Source organism: Oncorhynchus tshawytscha, linkage group LG06 (assembly GCF_018296145.1).
Source record: "Oncorhynchus tshawytscha isolate Ot180627B linkage group LG06, Otsh_v2.0, whole genome shotgun sequence".
Taxonomy (NCBI): domain Eukaryota; kingdom Metazoa; phylum Chordata; class Actinopteri; order Salmoniformes; family Salmonidae; genus Oncorhynchus; species Oncorhynchus tshawytscha.
In genome coordinates this window covers 77,545,039-77,563,382 of record NC_056434.1, presented here as the reverse complement: position 1 = coordinate 77,563,382, position 18,344 = coordinate 77,545,039, and the positions used below count along the sequence as shown (strand labels likewise).

Here is an 18,344-nt window from a genome sequence, read left to right as displayed (position 1 = left end):
GTTCAGCCAGTAAGTGCAGGCTACGGTACTGGCTACTGCTGCTGGGTAAATGCATACTGTACAGTCAGTCCCTTGAGGATTTCACACAGTTTTTTGTGATAGTTGCAGCCAAAAATGCTTGATTTTGATTTTGCTGTGGTAATTCTGACATTTTGCATGTCAATTTGCGATTTTCATCAAATTTTTCAAGAAATGTGGAACGAGTGAAAAGTTAGTTGACGTTGAGCTTGATTGAACCATTTCATGCAGTCAAAGTGCGGTGATTGGTTAACATTGCTAGCCCTCTTTTTGTAGTGCAGTGGTCAGACAGTTTTATGTGGTAATATTGGGGTGATTAGGAATTTGATATGCATATCATACATGGAACTATAGTAATGGAAGTGTCACTCTGCAGTAAGTCCTGAAGCAGTGCTGTGAAACCAGGAAGAGGGAAGGGATTGGAATGCCTCAGGGGCTTTATGGGACACTGGAAATGGCTATTTAGCTGGTCCCATCTATTTAGCACATCCCATCTATTTAGCTGGTCCCATCTGTTTAGCACATCCCATCTATTTAGCACATCCCATCTATTTAGCACATCCCATCTATTTAGCACATCCCATCTATTTAGCTGGCCCCATCTGTTTAGCACATCCCATGTATTTAGCACATCCCGTCTATTTAGCACATCCCATCTGTTTAGCACATCCAATCTGTTTAGCACATCCCATCTGTTTAGCACATCCCATCTGTTTAGCACATCCCATCTATTTAGCACATCCCATCTATTTAGCACATCCCATCTATTTAGCACATCCCATCTATTTAGCTGGTCCCATCTGTTTAGCACATCCTATCTATTTAGCCTGTCCCATCTGTTTAGCACATCCCATCTATTTAGCTGGTCCCATCTATTTAGCTGGTCCCATCTATTTAGCTGGTCCCATCTGTTTAGCACATCCCATCTATTTAGCACATCCCATCTATTTAGCACATCCCATCTGTTTAGCTGGTCCCATCTGTTTAGCACATCCCATCTGTTTAGCACATCCCGTCTATTTAGCACATCCCATCTGTTTAGCACATCCCATCTATTTAGCACATCCCGTCTATTTAGCACATCCCATCTATTTAGCACACCCCATCTATTTAGCACATCCCGTCTATTTAGCACATCCCATCTGTTTAGCACATCCCATCTATTTAGCACATCCCATCTATTTAGCACATCCCATCTATTTAGCACATCCCGTCTATTTAGCATAATCCATCTGTTTAGCACATCCCATCTATTTAGTACATCCCATCTGTTTAGCACATCCCGTCTATTTAGCACATCCCGTCTATTTAGCACATCCCGTCTATTTAGCACATCCCATCTATTTAGCACATCCCATCTATTTAGCTGGTCCCATCTGTTTAGCACATCCCATCTATTTAGCTGGTCCCATCTGTTTAGCACATCCCGTCTATTTAGCACATCCCGTCTATTTAGCACATCCCGTCTATTTAGCACATCCCATCTATTTAGCACATCCCATCTATTTAGCTGGTCCCATCTATTTAGCTGGTCCCATCTATTTAGCTGGTCCCATCTATTTAGCACATTCCATCTATTTAGCACATTCCATCTGTTTAGCACATTTCATCTATTTAGCACATTTCATCTATTTAGCACATCCCATCTATTTAGCACATCCCGTCTATTTAGCACATCCCATCTGTTTAGCTGGTCCCATCTATTTAGCACATCCCATCTGTTTAGCACATCCCGTCTATTTAGCACATCCCGTCTATTTAGCACATCCCGTCTATTTAGCACATCCCGTCTATTTAGCACATCCCATCAATTTAGCTGGTCCCATCTGTTTAGCACATCCCATCTATTTAGCTGGTCCCATCTGTTTAGCACATCCCGTCTATTTAGCACATCCCATCTATTTAGCTGGTGCCATCTGTTTAGCACATCCCATCTATTTAGCTGGTCCCATCTATTTAGCACATTCCATCTATTTAGCACATTCCATCTGTTTAGCACATCCCATCTATTTAGCACATTTCATCTATTTAGCACATCCCGTCTATTTAGCACATCCCATCTGTTTAGCTGGTCCCATCTATTTAGCACATCCCGTCTATTTAGCACATCCCATCTATTTAGCTGGTGCCATCTGTTTAGCACATCCCATCTATTTAGCTGGTCCCATCTATTTAGCACATTCCATCTATTTAGCACATTCCATCTGTTTAGCACATCCCATCTATTTAGCACATTTCATCTATTTAGCACATCCCGTCTATTTAGCACATCCCATCTGTTTAGCTGGTCCCATCTATTTAGCACATCCCATCTATTTAGCACATTCCATCTGTTTAGCACATCCCATCTGTTTAGCACATCCCGTCTATTTAGCACATCCCATCTATTTAGCACATCCCGTCTATTTAGCACATCCCATCTTTTTATCCCATCCCATCTGATGTGGGCAGACTGGTCAGGGATAGATGCCTACACCAGTTAGTATGTGAGTGCATGTGGGTGTGTGTTTGTGCATAGGTGTGTTTTTCAGTTTGTGTTTGAATGTGTCAGTGTGTGATACATTAACTACCTTGTCATGTGCCCAGGAACCATCACTCTCCTCCTCTGAATATTCTAAAATACTAGACGCATTTAAAAGTGCATATATAGTCAGATGTTAACCCAGTAACATCCTAACTTCAAAGACTAACGACATAGTCCCAGTCTGGTTAATGTGGAGAGGATTATTCTGTGATGTAGAAAACAGTCAGAATTGTCACACTGTGTTATCACTTAGAAACATGTATAGTATGTATGATGATGCTGGACAATACAGTTTTGTGTAGATTCGTTTTTCCCTGGGTACTACGCTTTCATGTGTGTGTCACTGGAAGTTCTGGGAGGTTTGTGAGAAAAGGGTCAGAGAAGATCAGAGAGATCGCTGGGAGTGCAAATGCACACTACACACTAGAGGGAAAGGAAGAGAATGGGTAGATAAAATCCTCTCTGAATGAAACAGACTATTTCACCCTCCTTCCCTTGCTTTATTTTCTCTCGCTCGCTCTCTCTCTGTCTCGCTCTCTCTCTCTCTCTGCCTCTCTGTCTCTCTCTGCCTCGCTCTCTCTCTCTCTGTCTCGCTCTCTCGCTCTCTCTCTGCCTCTCTGCCTCTCTGCCTCTCTGTCTCTCTCTCTGCCTCGCTCTCTCTCTCTCTGCCTCTGTCTCTCTCTCTCTCTGTCTCTCTCTGTCTCTCTCTCTCTCTGCCTCTCTCTGTCTCTCTCTCTCTGTCTCTCTCTGTCTCTCTCTCTGTCTCTCTCTCTCTCTCTCTCTCTCTCTGTCTCTCTGTCTCTCTCTCTCTCTCTGTCTCTCTCTCAGCCTCTCTCTCTCTCTCTCTCTCTCTGCCTCTCTCTGTCTCTCTCTGTCTCTCTCTCTGTCTCTCTCTCTCTCTGTCTCTCTCTCTCTCTGTCTCTCTCTCTGTCTCTCTCTCTCTGTCTCTCTCTCTTTCTCTCTCTCTCTCTCTGTCTCTCTCTCTCTCTTTCTCTCTCTGTCTCTCTCTTTCTCTCTCTGCCTCTGTCTCTCTCTCTGTCTCTCTCTGCATCTCTTTGTCTCCCTCTGCATCTCTTTGTCTCCCTCTGTCAATTCAATTCAATTCAATTCAAGGGCTTTATTGGCATGGGAAACATGTGTTAACATTGCCAAAGCAAGTGAGGTAGACAACATACAAAGTGAATATATAAAGTGAAAAACAACAAAAATTAACAGTAAACATTACACATACAGACGTTTCAAAACAGTAAAGACATTACAAATGTCATATTATATATATATACAGTGTTCTAACAATCTCTCTGTCTTTCTCTCTGTCAATTCAATTCAATTTTCAATTCAAGTGCTTTATTGGCATGGGAAACATGTGTTAACATTGCCAAAGCAAGTGAGGTTAATAATATATAAAGTGAATATATAAAGTGAAATAAACAATAAGAATTAACAGTAAACATTACACATACAGAAGTTTCAAAACAACAAAGACATTACAAATGTCATATTATGTATATGTACAGTGTTTTAACAATGTACAAATGGTTAAAGGACACAAGATAAAGTAAATAAGCATAAATATGGGTTGTATTTACAATGGTGTGTGTTCTTCACTGGTTGCCCTTTTCTCGTGGCAACAGGTCACAAATCTTGCTGCTGTGATGGCACACTGTGGAATTTCACCCAGTAGATATGGGAGTTTATCAAAATTGGATTTGTTTTTGAATTCTTTGTGGATCTGTGTAATCTGAGGGAAATATGTCTCTCTAATATGGTCATACATTGGGCAGGAGGTTAGGAAGTGCAGCTCAGTTTCCACCTCATTTTGTGGGCAGTGAGCACATAGCCTGTCTTCTCTTGAGAGCCATGTCTGCATACGGCGGCCTTTCTCAATAGCAAGGCTATGCTCACTGAGTCTGTACATAGTCAAAGCTTTCCTTAATTTTGGGTCAGTCACAGTGGTCAGGTATTCTGCCGCTGTGTACTCCCTGTTTAGGGCCAAATAGCATTCTAGTTTGCTCTGTTTTTTTGTTAATTCTTTCCAATGTGTCAAGTAATTATCTTTTTGTTTTCTCATGATTTGGTTAGGTCTAATTGTGCTGCTGTCCTGGGGCTCTGTAGGGTGTGTTTGTGTTTGTGAACAGAGCCCCAGGACCAGCTTGCTTAGGGGACTCTTCTCCAGGTTCATCTCTCTGTAGGTGATGGCTTTGTTATGGAAGGTTTGGGAATCGCTTCCTTTTAGGTGGTTATAGAATTTGACTGCTCTTTTCTGGATTTTGATAATTAGTGGATATCGGCCTAATTCTGCTCTCTGTCTCTCTTTCTGTCTCTTTCTCTCTCTCTCTCTCTCTCTCTCTCTCTCTCTCTCTCCCTCTCCTGTCTCTCCTTGTCTCTCTCTGTCTCTCTCTGTCTCTCTCTCACCCTGTCTCTCTCCCTGTCTCTCTCCCTGTCTCTCTCCCTGTCTCTCTCTCTTTCTCTCTCTCTCTCTCTCTCTCTCTCTCTCTCTCTCTCTCTCTCTCTCTCTCTCTCTGTCTCTGTCTCTGTCTCTCTCTGTCTCTGTCTCCCTGCCTTCTTGCTTCAACCCTCTCTCCTCACCTCCACCTTGCCCAGACAGCTGCTGGGCTGAAGCATGACAGCATAGAGAGGTGAAAATTCTCCTCTCCTCCCCCCAACCTCCCTTACCTATCCTCTTTCCCTGTTAGATCTCAGCCCCACCTCCTCTACAACCCAATCTCTGTCAGACTGCCTTTCTCTCCTTCAGGCAGTTACATTTGGAAACCTGTGTACCATCTTGTTTGACGGACACAGATCTACTAGCTATTCGGGGCTTTGATTTGAGAGAGAGAAGGAAACTTGTTAGACCGGGAGGAATTAGCAGGCTGTTGGATCGATTGTTCCCTCCAATAGGTTTTCCAGCAGAGCCCAGCTGACCTCCTGTTTCTCCTAAGAGGATACGTGATATTTCAGAGGTGCTGAATATGCCGCTGTGCTGTGGATAGATGAATAGGGAGATAACCATTTGAATGGCACACAGTGTCACAGAGATGAGCTAGGGACTGCTTTAGAACTAGTATCACTGACAGCACCCAGCTAAATATGTCTTTCCCTCTGTCACTCTTTCCCCTTAAACATACAAGCACACATTATCTCTATCTCTCACTCACTCACTCACTCACTCACTCACTCTATCACTCATGCTCACTCACTCTATCACTCACTCCATCACTCACTTACTCACTCTATCACTCACTCACTCACTCAATCAATCACTCACTCACTCTATCACTCTATCACTCACTCGATCACTCACTCTATCACTCACTCACTCTATCACTCACTCACTCTCACTCACTCTATCACTCAATCACTCACTCTATCACTCACTTACTCACTCTCACTCACTCTAACACTCTATCACTCACTCTATCACTCACTCTATCACTCACTCTATCACTCACTCTCTCACTCACTCTATCACTCACTCTCACTCAATCACTCACTCATTCTATCACTCACTCTATCACTCACTCAATCACTCACTCACTATCACTCACTCTATCACTCACTCTATCACTCACTCTCTCACTCACTCTATCACTCACTCTCACTCAATCACTCACTCATTCTATCACTCACTCTATCACTCACTCTATCACTCACTCTATCACTCACTCTATCACTCACTCACTCTATCACTCACTCTATCACTCTCTATCACTCACTCACTATATCACTCAGTATATCTCTCACTCACTCACTATATCTCACTATCTCTCATTCACTCTCTCTCTGCCTCTCGCTTTCTTTGTTTTTCAGTTTCTCTCTTTCTCGCTTATTTTATTCCTCTCCTTTTCTCTCCTGTTTCCCCTGAAGCCCAAGTCTTTCTGAGAGAGTGCTGTCAGCTCATCATGCAGGTATAATAAACTAGCTGAAATACGAGCAGGTGTTAAAGTGACTGCAGCAGGAAGCCTGTAAAAGACGGTAGAAGTTAAGCACTTTGCAAGGCAGCGGGTTCTCATGCTGGGAAAAGCTGCTTATATTACATTTAGAGGAGCCTTAAAAGCCACCAGTACTGGGAAAATAGTAGCAGCTTATAAGTTCAGCCAGTAAGTGCAGGCTACGGTACTGGCTACTGCTGCTGGGTAAATGCATACTGTACAGTCAGTCCCTTGAGGATTTCACACAGTTTTTTGTGATAGTTGCAGCCAAAAATGCTTGATTTTGATTTTGCTGTGGTAATTCTGACATTTTGCATGTCAATTTGCGATTTTCATCAAATTTTTCAAGAAATGTGGAACGAGTGAAAAGTTAGTTGACGTTGAGCTTGATTGAACCATTTCATGCAGTCAAAGTGCGGTGATTGGTTAACATTGCTAGCCCTCTTTTTGTAGTGCAGTGGTCAGACAGTTTTATGTGGTAATATTGGGGTGATTAGGAATTTGATATGCATATCATACATGGAACTATAGTAATGGAAGTGTCACTCTGCAGTAAGTCCTGAAGCAGTGCTGTGAAACCAGGAAGAGGGAAGGGATTGGAATGCCTCAGGGGCTTTATGGGACACTGGAAATGGCTATTTAGCTGGTCCCATCTATTTAGCACATCCCATCTATTTAGCTGGTCCCATCTGTTTAGCACATCCCATCTATTTAGCACATCCCATCTATTTAGCACATCCCATCTGTTTAGCACATCCCATCTATTTAGCACATCCCATCTATTTAGCACATCCCATCTATTTAGCTGGCCCCATCTATTTAGCACATCCCATCTATTTAGCACATCCCATCTATTTAGCTGGCCCCATCTGTTTAGCACATCCCATCTATTTAGCACATCCCGTCTATTTAGCACATCCCATCTGTTTAGCACATCCCATCTGTTTAGCACATCCCATCTATTTAGCACATCCCATCTATTTAGCACATCCCATCTATTTAGCTGGTCCCATCTGTTTAGCACATCCCATCTATTTAGCTGGTCCCATCTGTTTAGCACATCCCATCTGTTTAGCACATCCCATCTATTCAGCTGGTCCCATCTGTTTAGCACATCCCATCTGTTTAGCACATCCCATCTATTTAGCACATCCCATCTATTTAGCACATCCCGTCTATTTAGCACAATCCATCTGTTTAGCACATCCCATCTATTTAGCACATCCCATCTGTGTAGCACATCCCGTCTATTTAGCACATCCCGTCTATTTAGCACATCCCATCTATTTAGCACATCCCATCTATTTAGCACATCCCATCTATTTAGCTCGTCCCATCTGTTTAGCACATCCCATCTGTTTAGCACATCCCATCTGTTTAGCACATCCCATCTATTTAGCACATCCCATCTATTTAGCACATCCCGTCTATTTAGCACATCCCATCTATTTAGCACATCCCATCTACTTAGCACATCCCATCTATTTAGCTCGTCCCATCTATTTAGCTGGTCCCATCTGTTTAGCACATCCCATCTATTTAGCACATCCCATCTATTTAGCACTTTCCATCTATTTAGCACATTCCATCTGTTTAGCACTTCCCATCTGTTTAGCACTTCCCATCTGTTTAGCACTTCCCATCTGTTTAGCACATCCCATCTGTTTAGCACATCCCGTCTATTTATCACATCCCATCTATTTAGCACTTTCCATCTATTTAGCACATTCCATCTGTTTAGCACATTCCATCTGTTTAGCACATTCCATCTGTTTAGCACATCCCATCTATTTAGCACATTCCATCTATTTAGCACATTCCATCTATTTAGCACATCCCATCTATTTAGCACATTCCATCTGTTTAGCACTTCCCATCTGTTTAGCACATCTCCCGTCTATTTAGCACATCCCATCTATTTAGCTGGTCCCATCTATTTAGCACATCCCGTCTATTTAGCACTTTCCATCTATTTAGCACATTCCATCTGTTTAGCACTTCCCATCTATTTAGCACATCCCATCTATTTAGCACTTTCCATCTATTTACCACATTCCATCTGTTTAGCACATTCCATCACATTCCATCTGTTTAGCACATTCCATCTGTTTAGCACATCCCATCTATTTAGCACATTCCATCTATTTAGCACATCCCATCTATTTAGCTGGTCCCATCTGTTTAGCACATCCCATCTATCTAGCTGGTCCCATCTGTTTAGCACCTCCCGTCTATTTAGCACATCCCATCTATTTAGCTGGTCCCATCTATTTAGCACATCCCGTCTATTTAGCACTTTCCATCTATTTAGCACATTCCATCTGTTTAGCACTTCCCATCTATTTAGCACATCCCATCTATTTAGCACTTTCCATCTATTTAGCACATTCCATCTGTTTAGCACTTCCCATCTGTTTAGCACTTCCCATCTGTTTAGCACATCCCATCTGTTTAGCACATCCCGTCTATTTATCACATCCCATCTATTTAGCACTTTCCATCTATTTAGCACATTCCATCTGTTTAGCACATTCCATCTGTTTAGCACATTCCATCTGTTTAGCACATCCCATCTATTTAGCACATTCCATCTATTTAGCACATCCCATCTATTTAGCACTTTCCATCTATTTAGCACATTCCATCTGTTTAGCACATCCCATCTGTTTAGCACATCCCATCTATTTAGCACATCCCATCTATTTAGCACATTCCATCTATTTAGCACATCCCATCTATTTAGCACTTTCCATCTATTTAGCACATTCCATCTGTTTAGCACTTCCCATCTGTTTAGCACTTCCCATCTGTTTAGCACATCCCATCTGTTTAGCACATCCCGTCTATTTATCACATCCCATCTATTTAGCACTTTCCATCTATTTAGCACATTCCATCTGTTTAGCACATTCCATCTGTTTAGCACATCCAAATCAAATCAAATCAAATTTATTTATATAGCCCTTCGTACATCAGCTGATATCTCAAAGTGCTGTACAGAAACCCAGCCTAAAACCCCAAACAGCAAGCAATGCAGGTGTAGAAGCACGGTGGCTAGGAAAAACTCCCTAGAAAGGCCAAAACCTAGGAAGAAACCTAGAGAGGAACCAGGCTATGTGGGGTGGCCAGTCCTCTTCTGGCTGTGCCGGGTGGAGATTATAACAGAACATGGCCAAGATGTTCAAATGTTCATAAATGACCAGCATGGTCGAATAATAATAAGGCAGAACAGTTGAAACTGGAGCAGCAGCACAGTCAGGTGGAAGTTGAAACTGGAGCAGCAGCATGGCCAGGTGGACTGGGGACAGCAAGGAGCATCCCATCTATTTAGCACATTCCATCTATTTAGCACATCCCATCTATTTAGCACTTTCCATCTATTTAGCACATTCCATCTGTTTAGCACATCCCATCTGTTTAGCACATCCCATCTATTTAGCACATTCCATCTATTTAGCACATCCCATCTATTTAGCACATTCCATCTGTTTAGCACTTCCCATCTGTTTAGCACATCCCATCTGTTTAGCACATCCCATCTATTTAGCACATCCCATCTATTTAGCACATCCCATCTATTTAGCACATCCCATCTATTTAGCTGGTCCCATCTGTTTAGCACATCCCATCTATTTAGCACTTTCCATCTATTTAGCACATTCCATCTGTTTAGCACATTCCATCTGTTTAGCACATCCCATCTATTTAGCACATTCCATCTATTTAGCACATCCCATCTATTTAGCACTTTCCATCTATTTAGCACATTCCATCTGTTTAGCACATCCCATCTGTTTAGCACATCCCGTCTATTTATCACATCCCATCTGATGTGGGCAGACTGGTCAGGGATAGATGCCTACACCAGTTAGTATGTGAGTGCATGTGGGTGTGTGTTTGTGCATAGGTGTGTTTTTCAGTTTGTGTTTGAATGTGTCAGTGTGTGATACATTAACTACCTTGTCATGTGCCCAGGAACCATCACTCTCCTCCTCTGAATATTCTAAAATACTAGACGCATTTAAAAGTGCATATATAGTCAGATGTTAACCCAGTAACATCCTAACTTCAAAGACTAACGACATAGCCCCAGTCTGGTTAATGTGGAGAGGATTATTCTGTGATGTAGAAAATAGTCAGAATTGTCACACTGTGTTATCACTTAGAAACATGTATAGTATGTATGATGATGCTGGACAATACAGTTTTGTGTAGATTCGTTTTTCCCTGGGTACTACGCTTTCATGTGTGTGTCACTGGAAGTTCTGGGAGGTTTGTGAGAAAAGGGTCAGAGAAGATCAGAGAGATCGCTGGGAGTGCAAATGCACACTACACACTAGAGGGAAAGGAAGAGAATGGGTAGATAAAGTCCTCTCTGAATGAAACAGACTATTTCACCCTCCTTCCCTTGCTTTATTTTCTCTCGCTCGCTCTCTCTCTGTCTCGCTCTCTCTGCTTCGCTCTCTCTCTCTCTCTCTCTCTCTGCCTCTGTCTCTCTCTCTCTCTGCCTCTCTCTCTCTCTGTCTCTCTGCCTCTGTCTCTCTCTCTCTCTCTCTCTCTCTCTCTCTCTCTCTGTCTCTCTCTCTGTCTCTCTCTGTCTCTCTCTCTCTGTCTCTCTCTCTCGCTCTCTCTCTCTGTCTCTCTCTGCTCTCTCTGCTTCGCTCTCTCTCTCTCTCTCTCTCTGCCTCTGTCTCTCTCTCTCTCTGCCTCTCTCTCTCTCTCTCTCTCTGCCTCTGTCTCTCTCTCTCTCTCTCTCTCTCTCTCTCTCTCTCTCTCTCTCTCTGTCAATTCAATTCAATTTTCAATTCAAGGGCTTTATTGGCATGGGAAACATGTGTTAACATTGCCAAGCAAGTGAGGTTAATAATATATAAAGTGAATATATAAAGTGAAATAAACAATAAGAATTAACAGTAAACATTACACATACAGAAGTTTCAAAACAACAAAGACATTACAAATGTCATATTATGTATATGTACAGTGTTTTAACAATGTACAAATGGTTAAAGGACACAAGATAAAGTAAATAAGCATAAATATGGGTTGTATTTACAATGGTGTGTGTTCTTCACTGGTTGCCCTTTTCTCGTGGCAACAGGTCACAAATCTTGCTGCTGTGATGGCACACTGTGGAATTTCACCCAGTAGATATGGGAGTTTATCAAAATTGGATTTGTTTTTGAATTCTTTGTGGATCTGTGTAATCTGAGGGAAATATGTCTCTCTAATATGGTCATACATTGGGCAGGAGGTTATGAAGTGCAGCTCAGTTTCCACCTCATTTTGTGGGCAGTGAGCACATAGCCTGTCTTCTCTTGAGAGCCATGTCTGCATACGGCGGCCTTTCTCAATAGCAAGGCTATGCTCACTGAGTCTGTACATAGTCAAAGCTTTCCTTAATTTTGGGTCAGTCACAGTGGTCAGGTATTCTGCCGCTGTGTACTCCCTGTTTAGGGCCAAATAGCATTCTAGTTTGCTCTGTTTTTTTGTTAATTCTTTCCAATGTGTCAAGTAATTATCTTTTTGTTTTCTCATGATTTGGTTGGGTCTAATTGTGCTGCTGTCCTGGGGCTCTGTAGGTTGTGTTTGTGAACAGAGCCCCAGGACCAGCTTGCTTAGGGGACTCTTCTCCAGGTTCATCTCTCTGTAGGTGATGGCTTTGTTATGGAAGGTTTGGGAATCGCTTCCTTTTAGGTGGTTATAGAATTTGACGGCTCTTTTCTGGATTTTGATAATTAGTGGGTATCGGCCTAATTCTGCTCTGCATGCATTATTTGGTGTTCTACGTTGTACACGGAGGATATTTTTGCAGAATTCTGCGTGCAGAGTCTCAATTTGGTGTTTGTCCCATTTTGTGAAGTCTTGGTTGGTGAGCGGACCTCAGACCTCACAACCATAAAGGGCAATGGGCTTTATTACTGATTCAAGTATTTTTAGCCAAATCCTAATTGGTATGTTGAAATTTATGTTCCTTTTGATGGCATAGAATGCCCTTCTTGCCTTGTCTCTCAGATCGTTCACATCTCTCTCTCACCTCTCTCTGTCTCTCTCTGTCTTTATCTCTCTCTCTCCTCTCTCTCTCTCTCTCTCTCTCTGTCTTTATCTCTCTCTCTGTGTCTCTCTCTCTCCTCTCTCTCTCTGGAGAGGCCCTTCTAGGATCAGAGCTGTTCCACTATTGATCTGAGTGTGTGTGTGGAAGTGAAGTCACTTTAGGCGCGCTCAGCCCGTTCCCAGCGCTCTCTGTGGACTCACTTCAAGAGGAATGTTTCATGAGCACAAGTTATTTTTACCTCTCTTTGTTTTTTCGTCTGCTCTCTCGTCGTTCCTTCCCCTAGTAGCGTCACCATTATCTGACCCCCTTCCTAGAAGCGGGGAAGAGGAATGTATACAATTGTTTGTGTAGTGAAAGGCATCCCCTGCATGCAGTCCTTGTTTTAATATTTAAAAGCGCCAGTTTCAAACTGAGTCTCCTCTCTCTCTTTATGTGGTGGTTTAAAACTCCATAGTAATCCGCCTCTTAGAATCTTGACGCTTTTTATGATTTTGGGAAGTGTGTGGATGTTGGGGTGCTGGAGTTTTTGTGCTGGGTAGAGCAGCCCTATCTGGTCCAGTGCTCTAACACATTGTTCTGTAATGCTGCTAACAGCAGAGCTGAGGCTCCCAGGATGGCACAGGTGGATACCGGGTTCATCTTCATAGGAAAAGGCACATATACCGATGATATCCATACATAACACCAGGGACGAAATGTCACCTTTCAACTGTAGTTTCTGCTACAAGTAGTATATGTTTTTGTTGTATAGGTTGTTATCTGGTATAGACAATCTGCCTACATGTACACAAACATACCCACAAACACCCTCCTCTCCACAGGCCTCTCTCGAAGTCCACTTCTCTAAGCCCTTGTGTGACATTGCTTTAAAGTGCTCTGCCGAGGAGACAAGGTGCACCTCCGTCTCTCCACCAACACACACACACACACACACACACATACTCCCTTCTTATTCTGCCTAAGTCAGTGTAGGGATGGCTCTAACCAAACCTAATAATTCATTCAGACTAATAGTTGAGTGGGGAGTTATTGTAGGAATGTGCTAACTTTGATTCCAACCTACTGGGACTAGCTGCTTAGTGAGGAACTTCCCCTGAATGTAGGGAAGTTGGTTTCAACTTAATAAAATGTCTGAGGAATGGTGTGTACTTCTAAAAGTCGGGCTTCTCAGACAGATTGGAGCTGGATCTGGATTGGCACATGGATAAAATATCCGACAGACATGCTCCAATTTGCTGAAGGGACAGAGACTGACAGATAGACAAATGGATGGACATATGCCTGCCAGATACCAGCATGTTCTCAGGGGTTTAAACATAGTCTCAATATAAACACAGCAATCCCCTTCTCATCAACGATAATCTGCCTATTCAGGAGGAGATGTGGACCAACCATGACAGAGAGAGTAAGAGGGAAAGGAAGCAGGAGAGAGAGAGAGCAGGATGGAGGTGTGAAGGAGATTTATTGAACAAGTACGGTCTGAGGTAAGAGTCTGTGGTGGCACCCTCAACCCCCAGCGACTAGCGATTTGCATTTAGCTGTGGTGCCTGGAGAGACACGTCTTCCAGTCCCAGGTGGTTGATAAATCCCTTGGCGTTCCCCAAGCCAGTGGAGGAAAATGAAGAAAAAACACAATCAGGGCCCCGTTATCTCTCCTGTTCTGCTCCATCTCTCTATCTCTCTCTCTGCCGTGTTGCCACCAATGGTGCCCCGTTCCCCATCACAGCCTCGTGGTCCGGTGGCCTGGGCTTTTCCTGAGCGCATTAAACTAACGTGCTGCTGAGTGTGTCGAGGAAAGATTAAGCACACAAAATAAAGATATGACTTAAACATTTTTCCTTAATCCCCTTTTCTTTTGGAATGATGTCACCATTATTGGGAATGTAAGGAAATGCTAGTGTATGGTGTTCTGTTTTCAGGCAGAGTGTCTATGAACATCCAGCCTCTGGGCTCTCTGTCTCTCTCTGGCCGACAGTGCAGGCTGGGTCCTCTCCAGTTTTGTTCTGAGGGTACCAGAAACATCATCTTGTCTCCAGAGCGGATTGACCCAGAGTGGATCCTCTATGCAAACCTTTCCTTGACTTCCAGTCTAAGATAGTATGTGTCCCGAAATGTTTGGTGACGGGGTTTTAAAGGACTATTAATAAGTAGTTATTTAACATGTGAAAAACAGTATGCATTCAATTTCGTTACTATAGGAACTGCCTTTGGGATGAAGCTAGCACATCTGGTCTACATTGTCAACCACATTTTCCACATTGTCAGGTGAAGATATCAACCTAGGACAAGGTTTCAACAAGGATTCTCACTCTCCTGTTTGATTTAATTTTCTGTGCATTTGGGGTCCCTTCCTGTTCGGAAGCACTTTGTACATTAATGGTCCAGGAACCTCACCTGACAAAACAATCCCATTTATAGGTTTCATTAGTAGGGAGCGCCCTTCACCTCCACTCATCTGTATCCTGATTTGATTATGTTGTCCAATTAATTGAATTTGAGATGGATATCTCATGTCATCCAGAAACCATTGGCTTTAAATAGTACTCTGTCATGACCAAAAAGCTATTTTGTAGTTAGCGTTCATCTTCGGTTGAGTTACCTCAACTGGCATCTAGAAAGACAACTTTTTCATGAAATGTTTTTAGTTTTTGATAAAAAAAATTAAAGTAGAGTTTAAAAAATATATATTTAAAGTGTATAAAGTTTGTCTTTCAAGGGTTACACATGGTGGTGGTTTCTACCCAAGAGTAGTGGTGGCTTTCAATCCCGTGGTATTCAAGGGTCAGACATATTAGCTGCACTGTTACATGTAGTGATTGCTATAGAAAAGTGTCAGGTAACTGTTGGAAGGATCTAGTTGGGATTTGGAGTGAAGGGGCTGACGGGTAATCTGGTCTGGGATGGTTCCACCAACCAGACACGTCAGACTGTAGACTAGCGTGTCGGGCCCAGGCTCTTTTCTCTCCTCCACCCCCATCTTCATCCCTCCATCCATCCCTGTTTAAGTCGTACATCTTGTTTTATAATCAATGCTGAAGGCCTGCCTTCTGTCCGTGGCAGCGGGCAGCGAAAGACGGTGGGAAAGGGCACTGAAGCGATTTTTGCAATGAAGGGAGCACTGTGGCTGGACCAGACAGACACACACACACACAGAGACACACACACACACACACAATTGGTTTTCCCTCTGCAATAGCCCAGGAATCACTGGTGTGTGAAATGCTTAAGCATGTTGTGTCCAAATTGGTGCGCTTTTCCTTGTTTTTCTGTTTCGTTTTTTTTGGCTGCATACAAGAAGATTTAGTCCCTGTCCTAATGAGTATACTAGTCAAGCCTACTGCTGTACAGAGGGCAAGCCATGCTGAAAATCCATATGAATTACAGCATGCCAACAGAACGCAGGAACATCTGCTGTCATTGTGTTCTCTACTTGTCTGCCTTTTGGAGAAAATAGCTGACCAATCAGATTGTTGTATTGAGAGAAATAACAGCCCAGAGGGGTGTAAAGCTATGCTTCAGTGACCTGTAGGCTGTCGTTGCATCCTGCTGAACTCTGATATGTGAGGGCTTGGACTAGAGTTGGGGAAGTGGTGCTAGGGAGTTGGGAATGGGTTTAAGCCGGCGGGAGGCAGTGAGCTCATTACTGGTCACTGTGTTTTACCTGCCACGCTGCTGTTTACTTTGAAGCTCACCTTCATTTTTCTGTCTCTCTCCCTCCTCCTTGTAGGCATTGCCATCGCCAGTGCCCTGATCGACACCTCACAGCAGAAACCTGGAGACTTCAGAGACAAGTACCATGGCCTGAAGAACCGTAAACCGCACGCAGTAACGCATCAGGGGACCTGTGTTTGAAACGCCTGACCAAAAGGGGAGCCTGAATACACCTGAAAGGACCGCAAACGCTTCTGTTTTCTGACAAGTTCTTGCTCTCTTTTTACCCGTCTCTCAACAGCACGGCGTGCTGAAGTAAACCCGATGACAACGGAAGCCCTTTATTGTGACGTTGAGTGTCCACTACGTGTGCCTCCTCACCTCCACACTCTGTAATGGAGTTTATCCAGAGTGACTTGTCTGCTCCCTGGTTGGGTCTCTGCCCAGCCCAGCTGGGGGTGTTCTGCACATCCCATTGGCTCTCAGCCAGGAAGTTTGTAGTCTGCACTTCCTCCCTGTGGATACATCTCCTTAAGAGTTTAGGAGGAGCAGGTCGCCACTTGAGGTTTGACTGTCATGTGACGTGAGTCTGAAAGAACAATGCCACGGGTCTCTTGCTGGTGAGATATGTGCTCATTTTGATACAAAGACATTAGAGTGAAAAAAGCTCCCTCGTGTTTTCTGTTATGTTTTCTTTTAATGTACGATCTGCCCAAATTCAATCCATGCTAAATAAACAGAGCAGCCTATGGGTCTAGAATAACTTGACTTGACTATATGATGGCCTCACTCTGAGTTAGTATATCCTGTGCTGAAAGACGGTTCTGCACTGAGTTCCTCACAGTATGCACCAAGAGCCTTGACTTAGCCTACCAGCAGTAGAGTATGTCACGGGCCAATGAAGTAGTTGGATGCAAAGAACAGCAAAAAAAAGAAAGAGAACTTGTATATCAGAAACGAAACCTGCCTGTGTTTATTATGTTAAGGTCATTGTCAAAGCGCAATGGCATGACATGTATTCTGTCATTCAAATGCATGACCTTTCCATGTTTCATAGCTGTGATGTTTCAACATATTTCTCATTATCCGTCAACACATATCCTTTATACATTTCAAGGTTTATTTAATTATAGATTTAGAATATAAAATACTATTTTAATTACTACTCATATTGTTTTATTTTGCCATCTTTTATTGTGAATGATTGTGTTTCTAATGAAATGATGAAGACAATACGATCATAAAAGGTACTTAGTTCTAATGTTTTCTTGTACAGTATGTTAATAATAAAAATAATTTTAAAAATAAAATAAAAAAATATTAATTTAACCTCAAATCCAGGTCCATTAATTTGTTTTACACACTTACTCAGCTTCAATCATGCAACTCGATTCAGCCTATAACATTCTCAGGCCCTGTTCCAAAATGCTACATTCATTTCCTTTCCTACTCTCTGGGATTACTTCAAGGAAGAGAGGAAGGAAGCATGAATTGGAAGAATTGGAAGTATTGGAAAATAACCTCAGTCAGGGTGTGGGTCCTGTGGTTCCTTCATCCCACAGTATCATATGAAGAAATCTTTTTTTGTTTCCATTTTTATATTTCTTTTACTTATTTTTGGCATTTGGACAGTTTGACTGTTTTCTCTGTATCACTTTGAAGTTCATTGTGTTTACACTTTTATCCGAAGCATCCCATATTCTGTCGCATTTTGTTCTGTCTTGTAAATCAGTGTAAACGTAGCCTAATAAATGGTTTACGCTTTTAAATGTACATAAGAAATGTATAAATGTGAGAGATCTGATGTTTTCCGTTTAGGTGAACACTACATGTAATGTATCTTACACCGATCTGTTGAAATGTGTATGAATGAAGAGCGGCTCACCTCATTATTTTCTTCATATGGGCATATTGTGTAAAGTTGCAAATAAACATTTTGATGCTTCTTCATACTGTAATTTAGAAATCGCTCCTTCGTATTTTGTTGCCTCAAGTCTCAAGCTTTATTGATTTGATGCTCAGGATGTCAATATGATTGATTTACAAGCATAGAGTACATAAAGAAACTGACATCGGACACCTTGATAGATTCCCCTGAATGATGTCTTGGTTTGATCGCTCAGTTGAAGAACGTGTGTTGATTTTGAATGTTTCTTAAGACTAG

General features: G+C 42.5%; 1 protein-coding gene across 2 annotated transcripts in view; it reads left to right on the top strand.

Annotated features, from left to right (window-relative positions):
- Nucleotides 1–18,138, top strand: part of LOC112253122 (attractin-like protein 1) — a 385,056-nt gene extending 366,918 nt beyond the window's left edge. For both annotated transcript variants that reach the window (XM_024425061.2, XM_024425060.2), the window contains one exon: nt 16,257–18,138. In XM_024425061.2, the coding sequence (XP_024280829.1) occupies nt 16,257–16,381 (125 nt within the window). In that variant the 3' untranslated portion in view covers nt 16,382–18,138. The remainder of the gene's footprint in view (nt 1–16,256) is intronic.
- Nucleotides 18,139–18,344: the final 206 nt, after the last annotated feature.